The sequence below is a fragment of the Pelodiscus sinensis genome, chromosome 3 (assembly GCF_049634645.1).
Source record: "Pelodiscus sinensis isolate JC-2024 chromosome 3, ASM4963464v1, whole genome shotgun sequence".
Classification (NCBI taxonomy): domain Eukaryota; kingdom Metazoa; phylum Chordata; order Testudines; family Trionychidae; genus Pelodiscus; species Pelodiscus sinensis.
In genome coordinates this window covers 101,894,256-101,912,400 of record NC_134713.1, presented here as the reverse complement: position 1 = coordinate 101,912,400, position 18,145 = coordinate 101,894,256, and the positions used below count along the sequence as shown (strand labels likewise).

Sequence of the window (18,145 nt, the reverse complement as noted above, 5' to 3'; positions counted from 1 at the left end):
TCAGGACTAAAACTCAGACTTACTGGGACCCATGGCAAAAGCCTGATCCCCACCATTTGGGCCCAAAGCAGAATCCCCATGGCTTCAGCCCTTGGTGGTGGGGCTCTGGTTATAGGCCACCTGCCTGGAGGTGAAGCTCTTGGACTTTGGTCTCTTGTCTGGGGTGGCGTAGCTCGGGAGGACTCAGACTTTGGTTCTCTGGGGTCCTGTAGCTATTTTTGTTGTCAGAAGGCGGTCATGGTGCAATGAAGTTTGAGAACCCCTTCTCTAGATCATAATTCCTTTAAATTCGGGTTAACAGTGAACACAGGATTTGCTGGACCTTTAAGGAGGTCAGAGCTGCCCCCTGTGCCACCAAGATGAAGGGACTAAATCCTGGGATTGCACGGTCGAAGACTGTGCCTCAGAGCCAGGGCTGTTGGAGAGCTTGAAATCAGGGAGAAGGCTAAATCTGAGAAAAGAGCAGAGAGATTCTCCTTAGCAATGTGGCAGACAGCCTGAGAGTGTACACCTTGAAATAAGCAAGCTAGGAAGGTTAGAAGTAGGACTGGCCAGAAAAAATTCCATTTTGTGGATGATTTTGAGATTGTGATATTTATTTTTTAGTTTTGCATCAAAGTGAAAACGAGAGCTTTTGGATTTTTTAAAAAGTACCAGAGGTAGCCCATCCCCCACTAGTAATAGCACCATGGTTAAAGATGTGGGAAACCCAGGCTTGAACCCCTACTATCCCTGATTTCGAGCAGGGACATAGGGACATAAAACAGGATCTCCCAAATCCCAGACAAGTGCTTTAATCACTTGGCTATTTGATGTGGGTGTCTCCACACCCTGGTTCCTTCACCTGAAATTTCTTCTTGACCCTGAGAAACCTTCCCACTGAATTTTTATTTGACATGGATAATGTTCTTGCAGAACGTTTTTGATAAATCTAAAGAAATGTATAGTTGAAAAGCTCCTGAACATAGCTGGCTGGAAGCCAGTCTGCTGGAAAAAAGCTCCAGCAGAAGGGAACAGAGACTCTCCTTAATGCCAAGCAGAGGTTCTTTGGAGTGAGACCTGGAGGGAGTAAATGAGCTCCACCAGGAGACATCAGGGTCAGGGTAAAGGACATGGTTTACATTTTAAACTTATGTTGAACTGTTTTATTTGGAGAAATAAAAACAAGCCACAAGAAAAAGGTCTGAAATCCTGCGGCTTCTTAAGAGTTCTTTGATGCGCTGGTTGAGGAGCTGGTTCACAGAGGTTTTGTCTACACTATACAGCTTTTAACAACGTGGTCATGTCACTAAGCTGGGCAGTATAAACGTTGCTTGTCATTTTTGCTGACAAAATACTTCCACCCTCTTGAGTGGGATTTGCGCTATTGACAGAAGAGCTCTTCTGCCAACAAGCTATTTACACTACCACTTGCCCTGGCAAATCTTTTATCTTTTGAGGAGAAGGGAGTTTAAATTTTGTTGCTCAATTGGCAGTGTAGACTTAAGGCACTCAACACAGTAATTCATGCATAAAATATCCCTTTCATACTATAATAGGGTGGCTTGCCCCTTCAGGGTGGGAGGGTTAGGGCTAGCCAACCCTGATTACAGAAAGAGCCCCATCTGGGAAGATTAGGAATGTAAGGTGGTTAACCTATAAAGAGCTGCAAAAGGCAGCTCTTAAATGAAAGGAGGAAGCTCAGGATGCTGAGGAGTCTGCAAAAGCTTCTGCAAAGCAGCCCCACAGACTATGGGAGTTGCTCATGGCAGGGACTCCTAGGGCAGATTCAGCCCAAGCAGAAGAAAGACTGGAAAGGCCACAGGCAGGAAGGGCTGAGAGGAGGAAGAGAAAACCGTGTGTTCGGACTATGGGATTTTAAGTTTTATAAAATAAACTCCAAATATTACTAACCTCAGACTTCAAGGAGAGATGGTTTTGACCAAGGAAATGCCCGGGTGAAGTTGGATGTGAACAGGGAAAAACAGAGACAGGCTGCCTATAGCAAAACTCTAGATCACAAGAATATGCATAGGAGATAGTTAGCCCATTACATGCACCAAGAAGACCACAGATTGTTTTACTGCAATTCAGGGGTGGGCAATAATTTTTAATGGGAGGAGGGAGCCACTCCAAGATTTTGGCAAGTGGTTAAGGGCCATATTTCTATCAAAGGGAGGTTGGGGATCTAGGACAGAGGTTGGGTGCAGAAGGGAGCTTGGGATAGGAGAAAGGGATGCAGGAGGGGGTGTGGAGTCTGAAAGGAAGTTTGGGTGAAGGAGGGGCTTGTGATCTGGGGCAGAGGCTTGGGATGCAGAGTCCAGGAGGGAGTACGAATGCAAGAGAGTATTCTGAGGGAGGGACTCTAAAAGGGGGTGCAGGGTCTGGGAGGGAGTTGTGACTGGGGGGAAAGGGGTACAGAGAGTTTGAGTGGTGGCCTGGCGTAGGTAATTTTTTATTTAGGCAGCTCCCAGTCAGCAGCCCTGCAGGAACCTGAAGGCTGCAGTGGCAAGTTGCTACATGTGGCTCTGCTCTGGGCAGGGTGAAGAGGGGGAGGTGGGGAGGTAGGAGGCTTCACTGGCAACGAGCAAAATTTCTCAGCTGTTATTGGTCAGAAACTGGCCAATAGGAGCTAAGAGATTTTGCTGAGGGGTGGGACAGAGCTTCCCTGCTCACTCCCAGAATAGGCAGTCACATTTAAAACGGCTGCCTCTGCACTATCCTGAAGGGTCCCAGCAAGGCAGCTGTGGACTGGATCCAGTGGTGTGGTAAGCCAGATGCGCCCCACTGGCAGCCTCTTGCCCACCCCTGCTGTAATTCCTACTGCTTTTAAAACAATTCTTAGCAATAGAATAGCAGTTCTGTTTTCTGTAATTGGCCATTAGAGGGTGAGATTTTGAAAGATGCCAAGTGATTTAGAAGCATGAGCCCCATTGCAAGTCAGACAAGTGTGCATCAGTAGGCACTTCAGAAAAATTCCACCTTAGTGTTAAATTCAGGCTGCAGATATGAATGTGGCTGACTTGCCCAAACCAGCGTATATAGGCATGCTGCAAAAGCAATGTTAGTGGGAACCCATTGTGGCTGCTCTCCACCCTAGAAACGGATATCATCTGTATGTGGTCAAGAGTTAAATGCACACACCATCTCTCCAATCTGCAAGTCCTATTCTGGAACGTCCCTTTGTAGCTCAACCTACAGATGACCTGCAGACTGATCTCCTCTGGTTTGAAGGGCAGCTGGAATTTAACCGGAAAAACTATTAATTGGTTTCCTTTGTGTCCTGGCTGCTGCTTCTGGAACATGGATGAAGACATTGCCCAAGCCAGAATTTGATCATAGATTACAGGAATTTAAAATTGGTGTCAATTATGGGATATTGTGATGTCTCTTTATTTCTTCTTAGAGAAATAAACATCTATGCCACTACTGCTACAGAAAGCCCTGGCATTTTAGACTCTGGCATTATTATGGGACTTTTAATTCACCACAAAAAAGATGAGAAGAGAAATCTTTCCACATAAGGGTTGTTCTGTTTTCAACTATAAAGTAATCCAGGAGTGTAAAACTGAACTTTCCACTGAGTCCCTGTGGGGATTAGCTATGTTTAGATTACTTTGTAGGATTGCTAGGGAAATGAAAAAGATGACAGACAAAGCGCCAGGATCCTGGAATGCTCTGGAAAGCAAAAAGCAATTTCTGTTTTTTTGTTTTCACAAAGATAATCATTAATATTCCTTCACAAGCACCAAAAGCTACATCATGTTTCTAAAAAGCCAGGTTTGGCAAGAGGACAGACACATTATCTAGCTGCTTCACTATTCTTCACAGTTACAGAAAAAAACAACCGCTGTAAACTGGAGACCTTGTGAGAGTTGAAAAAGCTTCCTTGCTGTAATGCAATACTATAATTGATTCAAGAGTGTGAATCTAAAATGTTTCAAAGCAAGCATGAAAGAAACCAGCCTGCCCTAGAACTCATTCAAATTACTTCTTAACTTTCATTTTTAATGTGGAAGGATACAAAAGTCTGGATTCTTATACACACTTAGCCAAGTCTCTGTGATTTAGAAATCGGACTGGAATCTCAGTCCCAGGATTTCCAGTAGGTCCTGGGTTAGCTGAAACTATAAACATAAAAAATATCTTTTGATATAATAAATCTTTGCTTTAGCTAATGGTGCAAAAAACCAAAGCATTTATACTTTTTTGAACCTTATAAAAGATTGGGATTCAATTTAATTATGGCAAACATTTAGATCACTCTACCCCAAATGTATGCTAAAAAATAAATCACAAATTTTACCCAGCTGTAGTACTGCTCAGTTGATGGGCAGTTCTAACACTAACACAACCCCCCTCAACAGGATAAAATCAGCAGGAAGGAAGCTTTATGAAAGAAATTCTGACTCATTCACAAATCCTGCACACAACAATACAGGAATGTAAGAGATGTAAACATTTCAGAACTGTCCATCGGAAGCCGGCAGAATAAACCCATAAACAAAACATTTGGTTTAAGAGCTAAGAGTTTTAGTTATGGGTTAAGGGCACTGTCAACATAAGTAACAGACTTAGTAGACATTTAAAAGATTGCTGTTAACCTGTAGTAAATTTAAAAAATAAATACAAAATAAGCACATGCAGCAAAATGCATGTGCTGTAGAGTGCCCGATCCACCTTTTCTAATAAAAAATTCCTAATTTTTTTCTCCTTATTCTTGGAGAAAGACCCACCCACATATGCTGGGAAAATGAGAGACCGTGTAGGTGAGAGTATGTTTACACTTAAAATGCTAGGCGTAAACACTCACTAGGGCAATGGATTCTCCCATTGTTGTAGTTAATCCACCACCCCTGAGGCTATGACTATACTTACAAGTTTACAGTGGCACAGCTGTACAGATTATAACTGCCGCTGTATGAATGTTTATGTATCCGCATTATGCTGGCAATAGAGAGCTCTCCTGTCAACTTAATAAAACAAGCTCAATGAGCGATGGCATCTATGTTGGCAGGAGAATATCTCCCACCAACACAGTGCTGTGCACACAAGTGCTTATGCTGACAAAACTTATGTCTCTCGGGAAGGTTTTTTCAAACCCCTCAAGTGACATAAAGTTTGGCGACATAAGTGCTAATGCAGATACGGTTTGAGATGTGGTAATTAGGTTGACAAAATAATTCTTCCATTGACCTACTGATATTCAAGGGGGGAGGAGGTGTTAGGTAAACATATCTATGTTTCCATGAGTGTGGATTTTTTACACCCCTGAGAGACCTAGCTATATGGATACATTTTCATTGTAGACTAACCCTCCTTCAAATCTGGCGAAGGTAACCAGAATGTCCAAGCTAATTTCAAGATGGGGAAGATTGGTAAGCATAACAATCATACATATACACTCTGTAGCAGAAATGAAGTGGGCAATTAACACCTCTGCAGTTGTAGAACAATGAAAGATTAGTAGGCAGGAAGGTGTGTTACAAACTGTGATAATGAGCCATAAAAGAAGCACATTGTTAAAACCATAGCATTTAGTGTCCAGCAGAGTTATAAATTTAAATTCCTAGGCTTGTCTTTTGACAGAAAATGACTGTTTATACTATGAAAACAGTGAAAGTTACTTTACACAAAGGGCTGTCAAACCCACAAGATATACAAGCTTAAACTAGAAAAATCTTTTTCTTCTATTGATCTCTATGGGTATGTCTACTCTGCAACACTATTTCAAAATAACTAGAGCTATTCCAAAATAACTTAGTCCGTGTCTAAACAGCAGGCAGCTATTTTGAAATAGTGTCAAAATACTGTCAAGCTGGATGACTTCTTACTCTGACTCCTGTAATCCTCATTGTATGAGGAGTAAAGGAAGTTGGAGGAATAGTGCTCCATTTCGAAAAAAGCGCTGTGTAGATGCTCCCTATTTAGAAATAAGGTATGCAATTGACATAGCTCAATTTGCGTAGCTTATTTCAAGGTAAGCCCTGAGTGTAGACACACCCTATCATATATATTGATCATTGGTATTAAGTGAAACAGTAGCAGATCAAAAAACTAGTTCTAGGTGTGATTATTAGTTTCTGTCCTTTGACATGTTGATAGATTTTTCTTTTTACACCTGGATGGGGAAAGTGTACCTGGTTTCCTCAAAGTCAGCAGAAGTATCTTGTGACATACTGCGACATGTTTTTAAATGATTTTTCTCATGTGGTCAGGGATTAAATTCAGCTGGAGCTGTCCAGAGAAAAACTCTGGTAAATATTTTCAAAGTCTTGAGGCAGAAGCTCTGAGCCCCACTGTCTCATGCAGAGCAGAAACCCTAAACCCCAGCACTGCCAATAGGGAAGAAACCCACAGCCTTGGGGCTCCAGGAAATACTGTATTAGAATTTACACGTGGTTCAGTGTCTGCTGACTGTTTATCAGATTTGTATGTTTATGCTTTGCAGTTTATCTTTATTACATCTGACAGTGTAAAGCAGAGCTTCAAAATTTTGCACATTACAAAACGTATTGCAGATCACTCATGTCCAGGAGTTTGTTGAACATTCTCCTATGTACCACAGTGTATAGCAGAGAACCAGAAGTTAGTGTTTTTGTAATTATCCTACTTATCCCTGAAGAGGCTCATGATGCCAGTGGTATTTTATCAGCATCATGGCTTCCCTGAAAGCTGATAACTTTTTTTTCCTCTCTCTTTTTAAAAATGTGTTAGACTAGTCAAGTGATATTGCCAAAGTCACCTGGACTTCTCAGGGCATGCCATCCATGTCTTCTTCTCTTCCTCTCTTTCACTCACGTGTTGCGTGTATATATGTCTAGATGGATTCCAGGCATGAAACAGTTGACTATGTGCTTGAAAATGTAGCAATACGCGCATTGTATCATTTAAGTCATGGTTAAAAAAGTTCTACACTCCGGCATGTCTACACTCCAGAGTTTTTGCGGAAACACAGCTGGTTTTTTTGCAAAAACTCATGGAGCATCCATACCTCAAGCGTGTTTTGGTGCAAGTATGTCGAAAGATCAGAGAGTTTTTTGCACAATTGGTAATCCTCATTCTACGAGGAAGAACACCTTTTTTGAGCAAGAGCTCTTGCGCAAAAAGGTGTGCATGGATGGGGAAAAGGGTTTTTTTTGTACAAGAAGAGGGAAGAGGAAAAAGCACAGGTGCCCTGGTGGCCATTCTGTCCATAGTAATCTCTGCTTACTTTCGAGAGAGCATCCAGGCAGTCTGGACACTCTCTTTCGCAAAAGCGATCACTTTTTCAATGAGCTTTCTTGTGCAAAAAGCCTATAGTCTAGAAGTAGCCTCCAGGTCTAGATATGGGCAGGGGAAGAGTTTGGTTGCCAGGGCTTCTAAACAGATTAGCTTTCCTGTTATTGTTGTCATTTATTATTCAGATACTCATGGAATCCACAGTATGGTAGATATTGAGCATTCACAAAGGATGACACAAGTCTCTGCCCCAAAGAGCTTACCTGTTTAAGTCAGTAAGCAGTATCAATAATGAGGCAGATGGGCAAATAATAGAAGTATGTGCAATATACATCATACACATTTTCCCCAAGAATTAAACAACACTTCAGCTATACTCTGCCTAGTCAGGTTGACTGGCCAATTTTTTGTTTATGTCCTGAGGAGTGAGTGGCAGCCTTGCATGTCAGTTAAGCCAGGGTGTTTCATGCATGTAGACAAGTGGAAAAATGAGTAACTATAGTTATGGGAGACACGGATTTGAGGATGGGAAAGCCAAAGGAGCCCAGTAATACTAATACAGCTTTAGGGAGCCAATGGTTTCTTTTGGTTTCTGTGACATCTTTAAGTAGTTTAAGTGTATTGTCTTTTCTCCTCCAGGATGCTTCACTTCTCTTTTTGTTCTTTGTACTTCACTCACTTGTGTCTATCACTGTTGGAGATCACAGAGTATTTCCCTTCCTCCTTACAAAAGTTAATGGGGAGTGATTAAAAGTATTAGGTAATCCTTTAAAGGTATTTTTAAGTGTCTGATTGATTTTTATAACAGTAAGGGCATATTCTGCAGTCACACTCATGCAGCTCCACTGAAATGAAGGGAGAGATTATGGGTATGAACGATGACTCAGTTTATCTTCCTAAATACAGCCGGCATTTACTGATACCATTACAGATTTACGCTGGGTCTGAGGTCAAGATGCTGTTTCACCACCCAGCATTTCTCTCTAGGCATGAATCTAGCATTTTATACTCACAGACAAGGTTCCTAATGAGTTCCACAGTCGTGCTTTTCCCCCCAGAATTAATAATTACATTAATCTGCACAGAATACTTACGTTTCAGGATGTTTCTCTGCTCTAGCTCTTCAGTTGTGGGCCTCTGGCTAAGTCTCCTGGGAATACAAATCAAATGACCATTTAAAAGCCAAAATTTCTCAAAAAAATTTATTGTTTTAACAATAAAAAGAGTCAGGTGTTTTATTAATGTCTGCAATGCAACTCCTTTAATCAGTCTTTCAAATATAATTAGCAGTGCTATTCATTTTCCACTCCAAAGTTGATGTGCAACTGCACAGTTAACTTGAATGCAGTTTCTACAGATGAACACACACGCACTGGGGGTACGGCTACATTGCTGTTTTTTTGCGGAAGAAGATATCCAAATCGCGCTCACATTTGCAGATTTTCATTTGCAGAGAAATGTCGGAAAAATCCCCTCTTCCGCAAGATCCTGTAATTTACGAGGAATAAGAGGTCTTGCGAAGGAGATTTTTTTTCCCCAGACATTTGGGCCCATCTACACAAAACCAAATAGCAGCAAAACTTCTTCCACAAAAAGAATCAGAAGAAGATATGTAAATGTGAGTGCAATTTGTATATCTTCTTCTGCAAAAAACTGGCAGTGTAGCCATAGCCTAGATACTGAGCAGGCATATGTCTGGTTTGGCCACTTAGACATGACATTGACCGGTGTGTGGATGCAATCATGGTAAGTGAGTTTGCAAACCTTTTTTAAAAAGGCTTTAAATATTCCATTTTGGGATCTAGTTTTTGTGAAATATTCTGTACCAACCCCCCTGTAATATATTGTAATATATTGTGCTGCTGTGGGAATACTTTCATGAATGTATACATTCTTTCTATTTCATGTGTTTTTAACTAGGGATGTGAATGTTTAACTGGTTAACTAGTAAGCCTCACCCTTAATGGGTGAGGATTAGCATTTACAGTTAACAGGGCATGGGGCTGCCACAGGGCCTGCTGTGGGAGGGGTGGGGGAGCGCTCCAGCCCAGCCAGAGCAGTTCCCTCCATCTGTGATGGGCCCAGCTTGGTTGCACCACAGGCAGGAGCACTCCAACTTGGCGGGGAGTGGTCCCCATCTGTGGCCGGAGCCTCCCATTCACCCCCATTTAACTGGTTAAGGAAGAGGCTTACTGGTTCACTGGTTAAATCTCACTATCATGTATGTGTGTGTTAAAGTAGTCCATATTAATGGACATTTTCAAGTGTGCACATAACTATCTCCATCTTACAGAGTTTGAATAAAGTCAGACAGAGTTAAAAATGAGTGATTTAAATCTGTATAACATTCACTCATTGTGACCAGTATATAGAAAATTCGGACCTCATCCAAAGCCCTTTGAATAACAATATTAATAATATAAACAATATAATACCTAGCTCTTATATAGTGCTTTTCATCACTAGTTCTCAAGACTTTCATTGACTTCAATGGGTTTTGAATCAGACCCTTAAAGTGCCACGTGCTGACTGAAATGTTAAAAATTTAATAAGAAAAGCATTAAACTTCATTGTGAAATTGCAGATTTACACTCCACTTTAAGTATAAAGCTCATCATGAAGATAACCATATAGACACTAGGGTGGCTTAATAATAATCCATCATCCATTACCAAAATGCAGTCACCTCTGGGAGTGGAGCACATCAGTACCAGCAATTGTACACAAGACAGCTTAGGACAAGAAGTTAAGAACAGTGCTCTCAGTTTAAACTATGGAGGAAATGTAGGTAAGCACAACATAATGTTTGGAGTTAGAATTTGGCCAAGACACCAGTGATAAGGCCCACATTCATATTATTAAAGTGCCCTATGAATCGCAAACAGTGATACACCACACCTACTATTAAGGAATAAAATATTTTTTAATCTGGTTCTCAAGTTCACAAAATAATAATAAGTACTTATCAGGTGCTCACAGACATAACAACTCAGATATCCTGCACCAAATACTGTGGATGCATTTAAGATGTGATGCCAATGATCTTGTTTCTTTCCCTACCTCCCAAACCCATAATCAGATTGCAATGGATACCTCACTAGCTTCGTTCCAATTTGATGTCTGATTTCCTGCCTCTCCTCCTCAGAAGTACGCTGCAAGATGTTTTTGTCTTCCAATTCTTTTTTAGATGGTCTGTTGCCAAGTTTGATAGCAAGAGTATCTCTACGACGGATTTTACTTGCCAAAGCGCCTGAGGAAAAAAGGAGGGGGGATAAATACTTCATTCACATTCAGGTTACAGATGCAAACTCTCAGCAAGAACTTTTAATACATCCCCACAGCAGCCTCTTTTTCCATAAGCAAGAGAGGAATTTTAATTAACATCAGAAGAAAAATAGTTTCAACTTGGTTTATGAAAACAAAAAGCTGAAGGACTCAGAAAAGAACAAGCCGACAGCCAAGATATTAGAAAGCAGCGAGTAAGTTTATAAGTGTCACTCTTCATCCCTGAAGTGATATGATAAAAATGAGAAATCTGGGCTTGAGTCTCCCTGAAATCTGATACTTTATAGGTTACTTTATTTGCTTTTTAACAGTATTTTTAGCAAACTGCTTCTCTCAAGCCTTACACTGTTCAGTCTCATTCTCCTCTTCTCCTTTACTCTCTCATTTTTTAATGCGACTTAGCACTTTTATAGTGCTTTTCATTTCAAAGCACTACAACAAGAATAAATCAATTTTTTGAAGTGCATTTAGCGCTTGTACTGTATTTTAGATAGCAAGTGGTGGGGGCTGTCATCCTCTATTCATCTGAAAAAGACACAGCACGGACAATGACAATGGAAGCTTTCCAATGCTGCCCAACCAATACACTTCAACTAACTGTGGGACCAACACTTTTTAGGGATGTGAAGGTATTTCATTCTTCACAGCCCATTCAGCCCTTGCTTTTGCTCTGTACGGGTGCCAGATAAATAATGTGATGGCAGGTTTTGGGAGTGTAGTCACTTGTACAGTAAGAATAGATCTGAGGCTGCCATAACTCACTTTTCTTAGGCAACTGTACTGCTGTGTGAATGTATCTATTTGTAGTTATTACCAACTTGGACTCTATCTAAACCAGGAAGATAGGCTCCAATATCACTGGAAAACCTACACAGTACCCCCTATGAATAACATGTTTAATACAGCTGGCCTAGTATTGGCCCTACAACCAAATGAATGAAATGCTCAAGCAATCACATAACTGAGACTGCCATTATCCTGCATGCCATCTCAACACAATGACAAACAGCTTCTTCCTCATCATTCCAAGATAGACCACTCAGATGAAATTTCAAAAGTTTCACACACACAATGTATCATCTGTGCTGTGAGTCAAAAGCCTGAGAAGTCCATAATCAAAGATGAAGGAATCTTGTCCAGTTAAACAATTGCTCATTTTTGGCCTTCACATAAAGCAACCATCTCTCCCCCACACATCCCTCTTCAAACTGTCTTACTTTCAGCACTTGTGTTATCGTCGTCATCATCGTCGTCATCATCAGTGTAGAGTATTGGCCCATCTGAATCAGAATCACTGGTGTGGCTCTCTTTGCTGCTCTCATGTTCAGGACTGGCTATAGGCTCAAGAGGTTCTTCTGTTGGTTGAGGACTTGTTAAATTAGGAGTCTCCTCTTCTGGGTCTTCTTTGGTAACTGAACTATTGATACATAATACACACGCTGTAACAGTAAAGTAAGCAACACAGAACCCTAAAAAGGAGCCTGCCTGGATAAGCAAGCATAAAAATACAAATCGCAGAGGGGTAGCCATGTTAATCTGCATCTGCAAAAACAATGAGGACTCCCATGGCACCTTAAAGACTAACAGATTTATTTGAGCATCAGCTTTTGTGGGTAAAAGCCACTTTGTCAGATTACTTCGTGGGTAAAAACCACAAAAGCTGATGCCCAAATAAATCTGTTAGTCTTTAAGGTGCCACGGGACTCCCTTTTCTTTATGAAAATACAAGCTATTTTATTCCAAGTGACTTCACCCTATCTATAAAGAGATGCAAATGGTCTTAATGATGAGCTGCACCAGTAATATATAAATTGCCTTAACGGCTAACAATAGGAGGTGTATACTGTGCAGAAGGGTCTTTCCTGAGCCAGAAAGAAGTCAGCTTGATGTAGGGGCATGGGATGGTACAAAGAGGTCAATTCAAGTTCTCTGATACAAGGGTCAGCCTGGCTCCATCTCTTACTGCTACTTCCAGATAGTTCTAAAAGTTACACCTCTCAGGTACATCTCTCCTTAATGGAGCCTACATCAGTGGAGGACTGGTCAACTGAGCCCATAACCCTTCCACCCTTTGTGTGGGATGAAAGGGAAGGGCAGAGGCACAAGAACTTGATTGTGGCACAGATGTACTAGCCAGGAGTTCCTCTGTGCCAGGGGAATTCTCTGCTGGTGGTTAGCATCTGGATTACATCCTGTTTATGCCACCTAAATGCTAGAGCTGCCTTGTGTGGTTGTGAATGATGTTGATTTCTCTTGTGGAATAAGCAGATAACAGTTGTGGGAATTGGGCTCACAAATTTACCCTTATAATGAGATCAGTTATAAAAAATATATGAGAATCCATAAGATGTTCCAATAATCTATAACAGTGGTTCCCAACCTTTTTTTTATATCAGGGATCAGCAAGCCCATTCACAAACTTTTGGTGGACCAGTAACATTTTTGCATATTCTTTATTTGCAAAAATATGCAAATAAAATGTTACCAGTTCACCAAAAGCACTGTCTCCCAGAGACCTCCAGTGCCAGCCCTGCCCCCATACCCTTTACTACTAGACTCGTCCCCAGAACTGCCCAGGGCCAGCTCTCCACCCTGGATGTCCCAGTGCCCCCCAGTGTCAGCCTCCTGCCCCTCATCTCCAGAGTCCCCCAGCACTAGCCTTACTCTCAGAACCCCCGGTGCCTGCCCCACCCCCCTCATCTAGCCCTGTGCTGCCTCCCAGCCACCAGCTGAGCACAGCTGCCTGGGTCGTGGCAGCTCTAAGGTTGCCGTGCTGGGCTCCACATGGATTTTCTGCTGCAGAGCGAAATGCTCTTCTGCATCCAGGAACAGACCCTGCCCCTGCCCGGCGCAGGCATGCCTCTCCTAACAGCTGTGGTGGGAGGGGAGGTGCTGGGCAGTATATCCCAGCCCTGAACCCCAGAATCACCACGGCCCAGCAGCCAGAGGTCAATTGCTTGGCTGTGGGCCGTGGCCCAGCAGTTGGGAACTGCCCGATCTATAACAAGAAATGTTGATGGATGGTTGGTCAAGTTGATTTCGTAATGAATGCTATAAATAGGTGCAAGAGATACAGAGACTAAATTAGTCCAAACAAAAAAAGACCACACTGATAAGATTCAATGGCTATGTTGAAATCATACTTTGTAAAACCAGAAGATGTAGAACCAGAAATTAATGAACCAAAATTTCAGAGTGTTTGTCTGTATATCTGTTCCCCAGCTAGGAGACATGCACGCTTCCCTTAGGTGTGCCTGCTGCGGCTGCAATGGCCATGGACAGGCACTTCTCACTTGGCCCAAAGCTGCAGTAGTGAGGGAGAGTTGGGGATGTCCTCTCTTCCCGGGGCAGACTGAATACTAAACCTTTCACCTTCACACTCACCCCAGAGCAATGATTGAAATGAAGAAAAATAAAATTAATTTGAGTTAAGCACCTGAGCAGCACCAGGTTAATCTTCTAGTTGCTTATAAATGACATCAGAGTCTTACCATGTTGTGTTTTCTTCACTCCTATCCAAGCTATTGTCTAGCACTTCACTGCTAAGGTTTTCATTGTCTGCTTCATGTTCGGTCTGGAGAAGAGGATTAGAATCTGAGCCTGGGACAGACAGGCCTGTTTCGGTGCTAATGGGTGCACTGGGTGTTTTTGAGGCATCAGTGGACTGGCTGGCGGAAGGAGAGGAAGGTAGTGGTGGTGGTGGTGGAGGAGGAACAGTAGGAGGAGGAGGGATAACTGACTTGCTCTGCTGCTCTGCATCTTCAGATTCAGAAATGATGAAGGGAGGTTGCTCTGGCTGAGAGTTCTCCACCTTTGTTTCCAAATTGTCTGGTGCTGCACTGGAGGTGGAAGAAACATCCCCATCTGCACGGGTTCGTGGGGCTGACTGTTTCCCAGGTTTTTTCTTGCCCCTGGAAGTCCCTGATGTGCCTGTTTTACTAGATGCTGTCTCCTTAGAGGCTTTCGGATGAGATGATGTGGATGATGGCGATGGTGAAGAACATGACTTGGAGACAGGTAATTTTTTTGCATGAGAGGAACTAGCTAAAATGAGAAAGGACAAACATTTTACAACCTCAGAAATGCAGTTTTTCTTTAAACCCTTTGAACTGCATTTTGAATTGATATTTTAATAAAAAATAACTAGACATAGCACTTCTATAACTGTAAGCATTTGACAACATCAGCTAACTATTTGACTCTTACAAGCCCCCTGTGAGGTGGGTAAGTCTGACTGCTTCCAGTTTTAGAGGTATGCTGAGACAGAAAGTGTAAGTACTTGCCCAAGGTCGTTAGGCCTGAGGCTAGAGACCCTGACTGCCATTACTGTGTGGTGACCATCGGGTCAATACACAGTAGTATTAATCTTAAAGATTACTAGTAATAATCTTAAAATACAATTGTTCAAAAAAAATACTCAATTGTTTTGACTGAATGTGTTGGGGAAAATTGTCAGAAGTCCTTACATGACAGAAGTCTGTTTCATTTCAAAAGTGACTCAGAGACTTAGGAGCTCAAGTCCTGCTGACTTTCAGTTGGACTTAAGCATGTCAGTGCTAAGTCACTCTTGAAAATGAAACTTAGCTTTTTAAAACATTTCAAGGCTTTAGAAAATGTTACTGTGTTTGTGTGCAAGAGTCTGATTTCACTATCATTAAAGCAGGGACGGGAAAACATTTTTTGAGTCGGGGTCACTGATCCACAGAAAAATCAATTAGGGGCCACAAATAACTGAGAAGGAAAAATCCCCAAAACCAAACCCTCAGGGATGTGGCTCTGACTGAAAAGGAGACTCTCCCCACATTCCCTTCACGTACAAGAGCTGGGGGTGGGGGGTATGCTAGTAGCACACTAGTAGATTTTGTGTGCTCCAGCCCTGTGGTTCTGGAGGGGGTGGGGTTTGGAGGGTCAGCGGGGGCTCCTCAATGCGAAGTGGGGGCTCTGAGCCTCAGGGGCTAGATCCAGGCAAGCCAGGGGCCAGATCAGGTTCCTGGGCCTTAGATTCTCCACCTCTGCATTAAAGCATGATTGTACATCCTCCTGTAGATAAACATGCACAGAACATTTGGAGATTTAGTTGCATGCATTCTGTGGAGAATTAGCTCCATGAAAACTTCCCTGGTCCCTCTCTTCTAAATAAGGCTGGCTTCTGATAAATACATTAATTAATTCAAAAATCCAGTTAGTGTGCAGTTAAAGTTAATGATCTTTACAACTAGGCTATCATCTTTATTGCCATTCCCTAGCACCTTTCATATGAAAATCTCAATGCACTTTATGAATATCATTTAATTACGTCTTGAAATAGTCTTGTAAGGCTTTTCTCTCTCAAGGGGAGAAACTGAGGCACAGCTAGCTGTTTTGCCCAAGATCATATGAGTCAATGGCTAAACTGGGAGTTAAATACAAGAATGTTGACAATTTTTTTAAAAAACACATACAATTAAATCTTTTCAATTAAAATACTGAAGTCAAATACTTACATTGTGATGGGAAATGCATTAAAATTAAGACAACGAATGGGAGCATTTAATAAAGATTCACAAACCAGATCAGCTGATTAACATTCTAAGTACAGAATGGGGTCAAGAGGCCCCACACAGAACTAGGGTAGGGACTAGAGCAATACTGTACTAGGGAAGCTCTGCCCATGTTCCTTGTGGAAGAACAGTTTAAGGATGTTATCAGCCAGGAGAAAGCAGGTGGGAGAACGAACTGCCTCTGCACTGCATGTGGCACAGGAAATAAAACTGATGTTGAGAACTGTGCAGGGTGTGTGTGATGAGTAAGAGGAATGCTGGTCAGCACTCAGTGGCTAACTCAGGTAGCTAGCAAGGGTATTGGCAAGGGGCCAAAAGAACCAGTGGGATACAGCGCTGAAATTTGAAATCCTGCTGCCTTTCTCTTCGGGTGAGTTCAAAGTTAAAGGCTGGAGGGAGCAGATGCAGTAATCAGAATTACCATGCCTACAAGCAGTGCTTTTTTTGTACAAAAAAAAGGATGCTGGTACTACGTACTGGGCAGTACCGTCACAAAAAAAAGCACTGCCAAAAGGTATGTTGGGCATGCGAGTACAGATCAGCATGGATTATGAGTAGAGGGAAAAGATGTATTTAGTCACAATCAGGGTATTTTTCTTTGTTTTGGTTGTTTGGTTAAACTTCTCAGTGTGAATCTATGCCTTCCCTCCCCCACTCACTAAGAGCATACCCAGAGATATTCTCTGTGTTTTAATTAGTTTTACTCAGTTGCTCTGTAACACCTAGCCACTAAGTATGCTTTATAAAGTGTATCTTTTTGTTTTGTTAATAAAATCACCTTTTTTAAGGTGACGATTTGATTCCTGTGTCCTGGAAAGAAACAGGAGGTCTGTCTCTGTGTGCATGTATGCATGCCCGACACTAAGAGGTCAGCTACCAGAGATTGCAGTTGTTTTCTCTTTATTTTTCAAGCTCTCTTGTGATACAGGAGCTTGGGGGTATCCCTCTGGAAGAAGTCCAAGTGATTTCTTCCTGAGTTCAAGAAGAAAGGGGTTTTCTTTTGTTTCACTTGGTGGTGGCAGCTACCCCACAAAAGTCAGTGAATCTGTGACTCTGGGAAATTTTTGTAAGCAAAGCCTATAGAGGAAAGGTATTTAAGGTCTCTTGCGGGCCCCCATCTTCTGCACTAGGAAGTGGGGAGCAGCCCTGACTTTGTGAAGAAAAACTTAAACAACAAGTAGTCTAGTAGCACCTTAAAGACTAACAAAACACGTAGATGGTATTGTGAACTTTCGTGGACAAAACCCACTTCCTCAGATGACCGGAGTATAAGAAGTCCAGATCCAAGAATAAATAAGAGAAGGGAGAGGAAGGGAGGAAAAAGGGGAGGGGCGGGAGAAAAAGAGAGACAGGCACATTCCACAAGCCAAATACACTGAGAAGAATTGGAACTGAATTTCATTCACAAGTTTAATTCTTATGCTAATAGTCTGAACCAGGATATACGACATTATCTTCCACCTTTTAAAGACTTAAACAACCAACCAACCAATGGAGGTGTGATGGACTGGGCTGGGTCTGGGCACAGCTCAGGTGACTGCTTAGGGTAAATTGCTCAAACTCAGGGCTCCTTACAGCCCCAGACTGGAGACCTTCCCAAATAGGCCACAAATCAGTCACACCAAGCTCTTTAACTTTCAATCTGGCTAGCCAAGCCTCATGAGCAAAACCCCTCTGACACCCCAGCTCTTCCTGTGCCCCAATCAGTCCCGGGCCTAACAAATAGGTGAGGGGTTATAGAACCCAATCTCACCTTCCTGAACAGGTTCTTCCACTCTCAAGAAACCAGCCATGGATCCCAATTAATTTACAGTCTGGATCTTACCCACAAGATCACGCTGAGCCAATCCTTTAGAATCTAACATCTAAAGGTTTATTACTAAAAGAAAGAAAAGCATGAGAGTACCGTTAAGGAGAATACATTACATGCATCGAATCACCCAATTCTCGATACAGGCTCTTAGCAGAGATGTTATAAACTGCTATCTTAAAAGTCTCTGGTGTACATGCTATATCAGGATGGGTCCACAGTTCTTCCCGGCTCATTGTTCCCTGCAAGGCTGCATCTGGGATCAGGAGCTGAACTCAAGACCAGATGGAGGGTGCCACATGGCACTTAT

The 18,145-nt window shown here is 42.2% G+C and overlaps 1 protein-coding gene and 1 long non-coding RNA gene across 6 annotated transcripts in view; one reads left to right on the top strand and one right to left on the bottom strand.

Moving 5' to 3' along the window:
• PHACTR2 (phosphatase and actin regulator 2) overlaps nucleotides 1-18,145 on the bottom strand; it is a 198,182-nt gene that overhangs the window by 16,458 nt on the left and 163,579 nt on the right. For all 5 annotated transcript variants that reach the window (XM_075924329.1, XM_075924328.1, XM_006139329.4 and 2 more), the window contains 4 exons: nucleotides 13,977-14,529; nucleotides 11,703-11,902; nucleotides 10,294-10,450; nucleotides 8,295-8,350 (listed from right to left, as the gene is read on the bottom strand). In XM_075924329.1, coding sequence (XP_075780444.1) covers nucleotides 8,295-8,350; nucleotides 10,294-10,450; nucleotides 11,703-11,902; nucleotides 13,977-14,529 — 966 coding nt within the window. The remainder of the gene's footprint in view (nucleotides 1-8,294; nucleotides 8,351-10,293; nucleotides 10,451-11,702; nucleotides 11,903-13,976; nucleotides 14,530-18,145) is intronic.
• LOC112544074 (uncharacterized) overlaps nucleotides 1-18,145 on the top strand; it is a 95,263-nt gene that overhangs the window by 42,082 nt on the left and 35,036 nt on the right. The window lies entirely within an intron of this gene.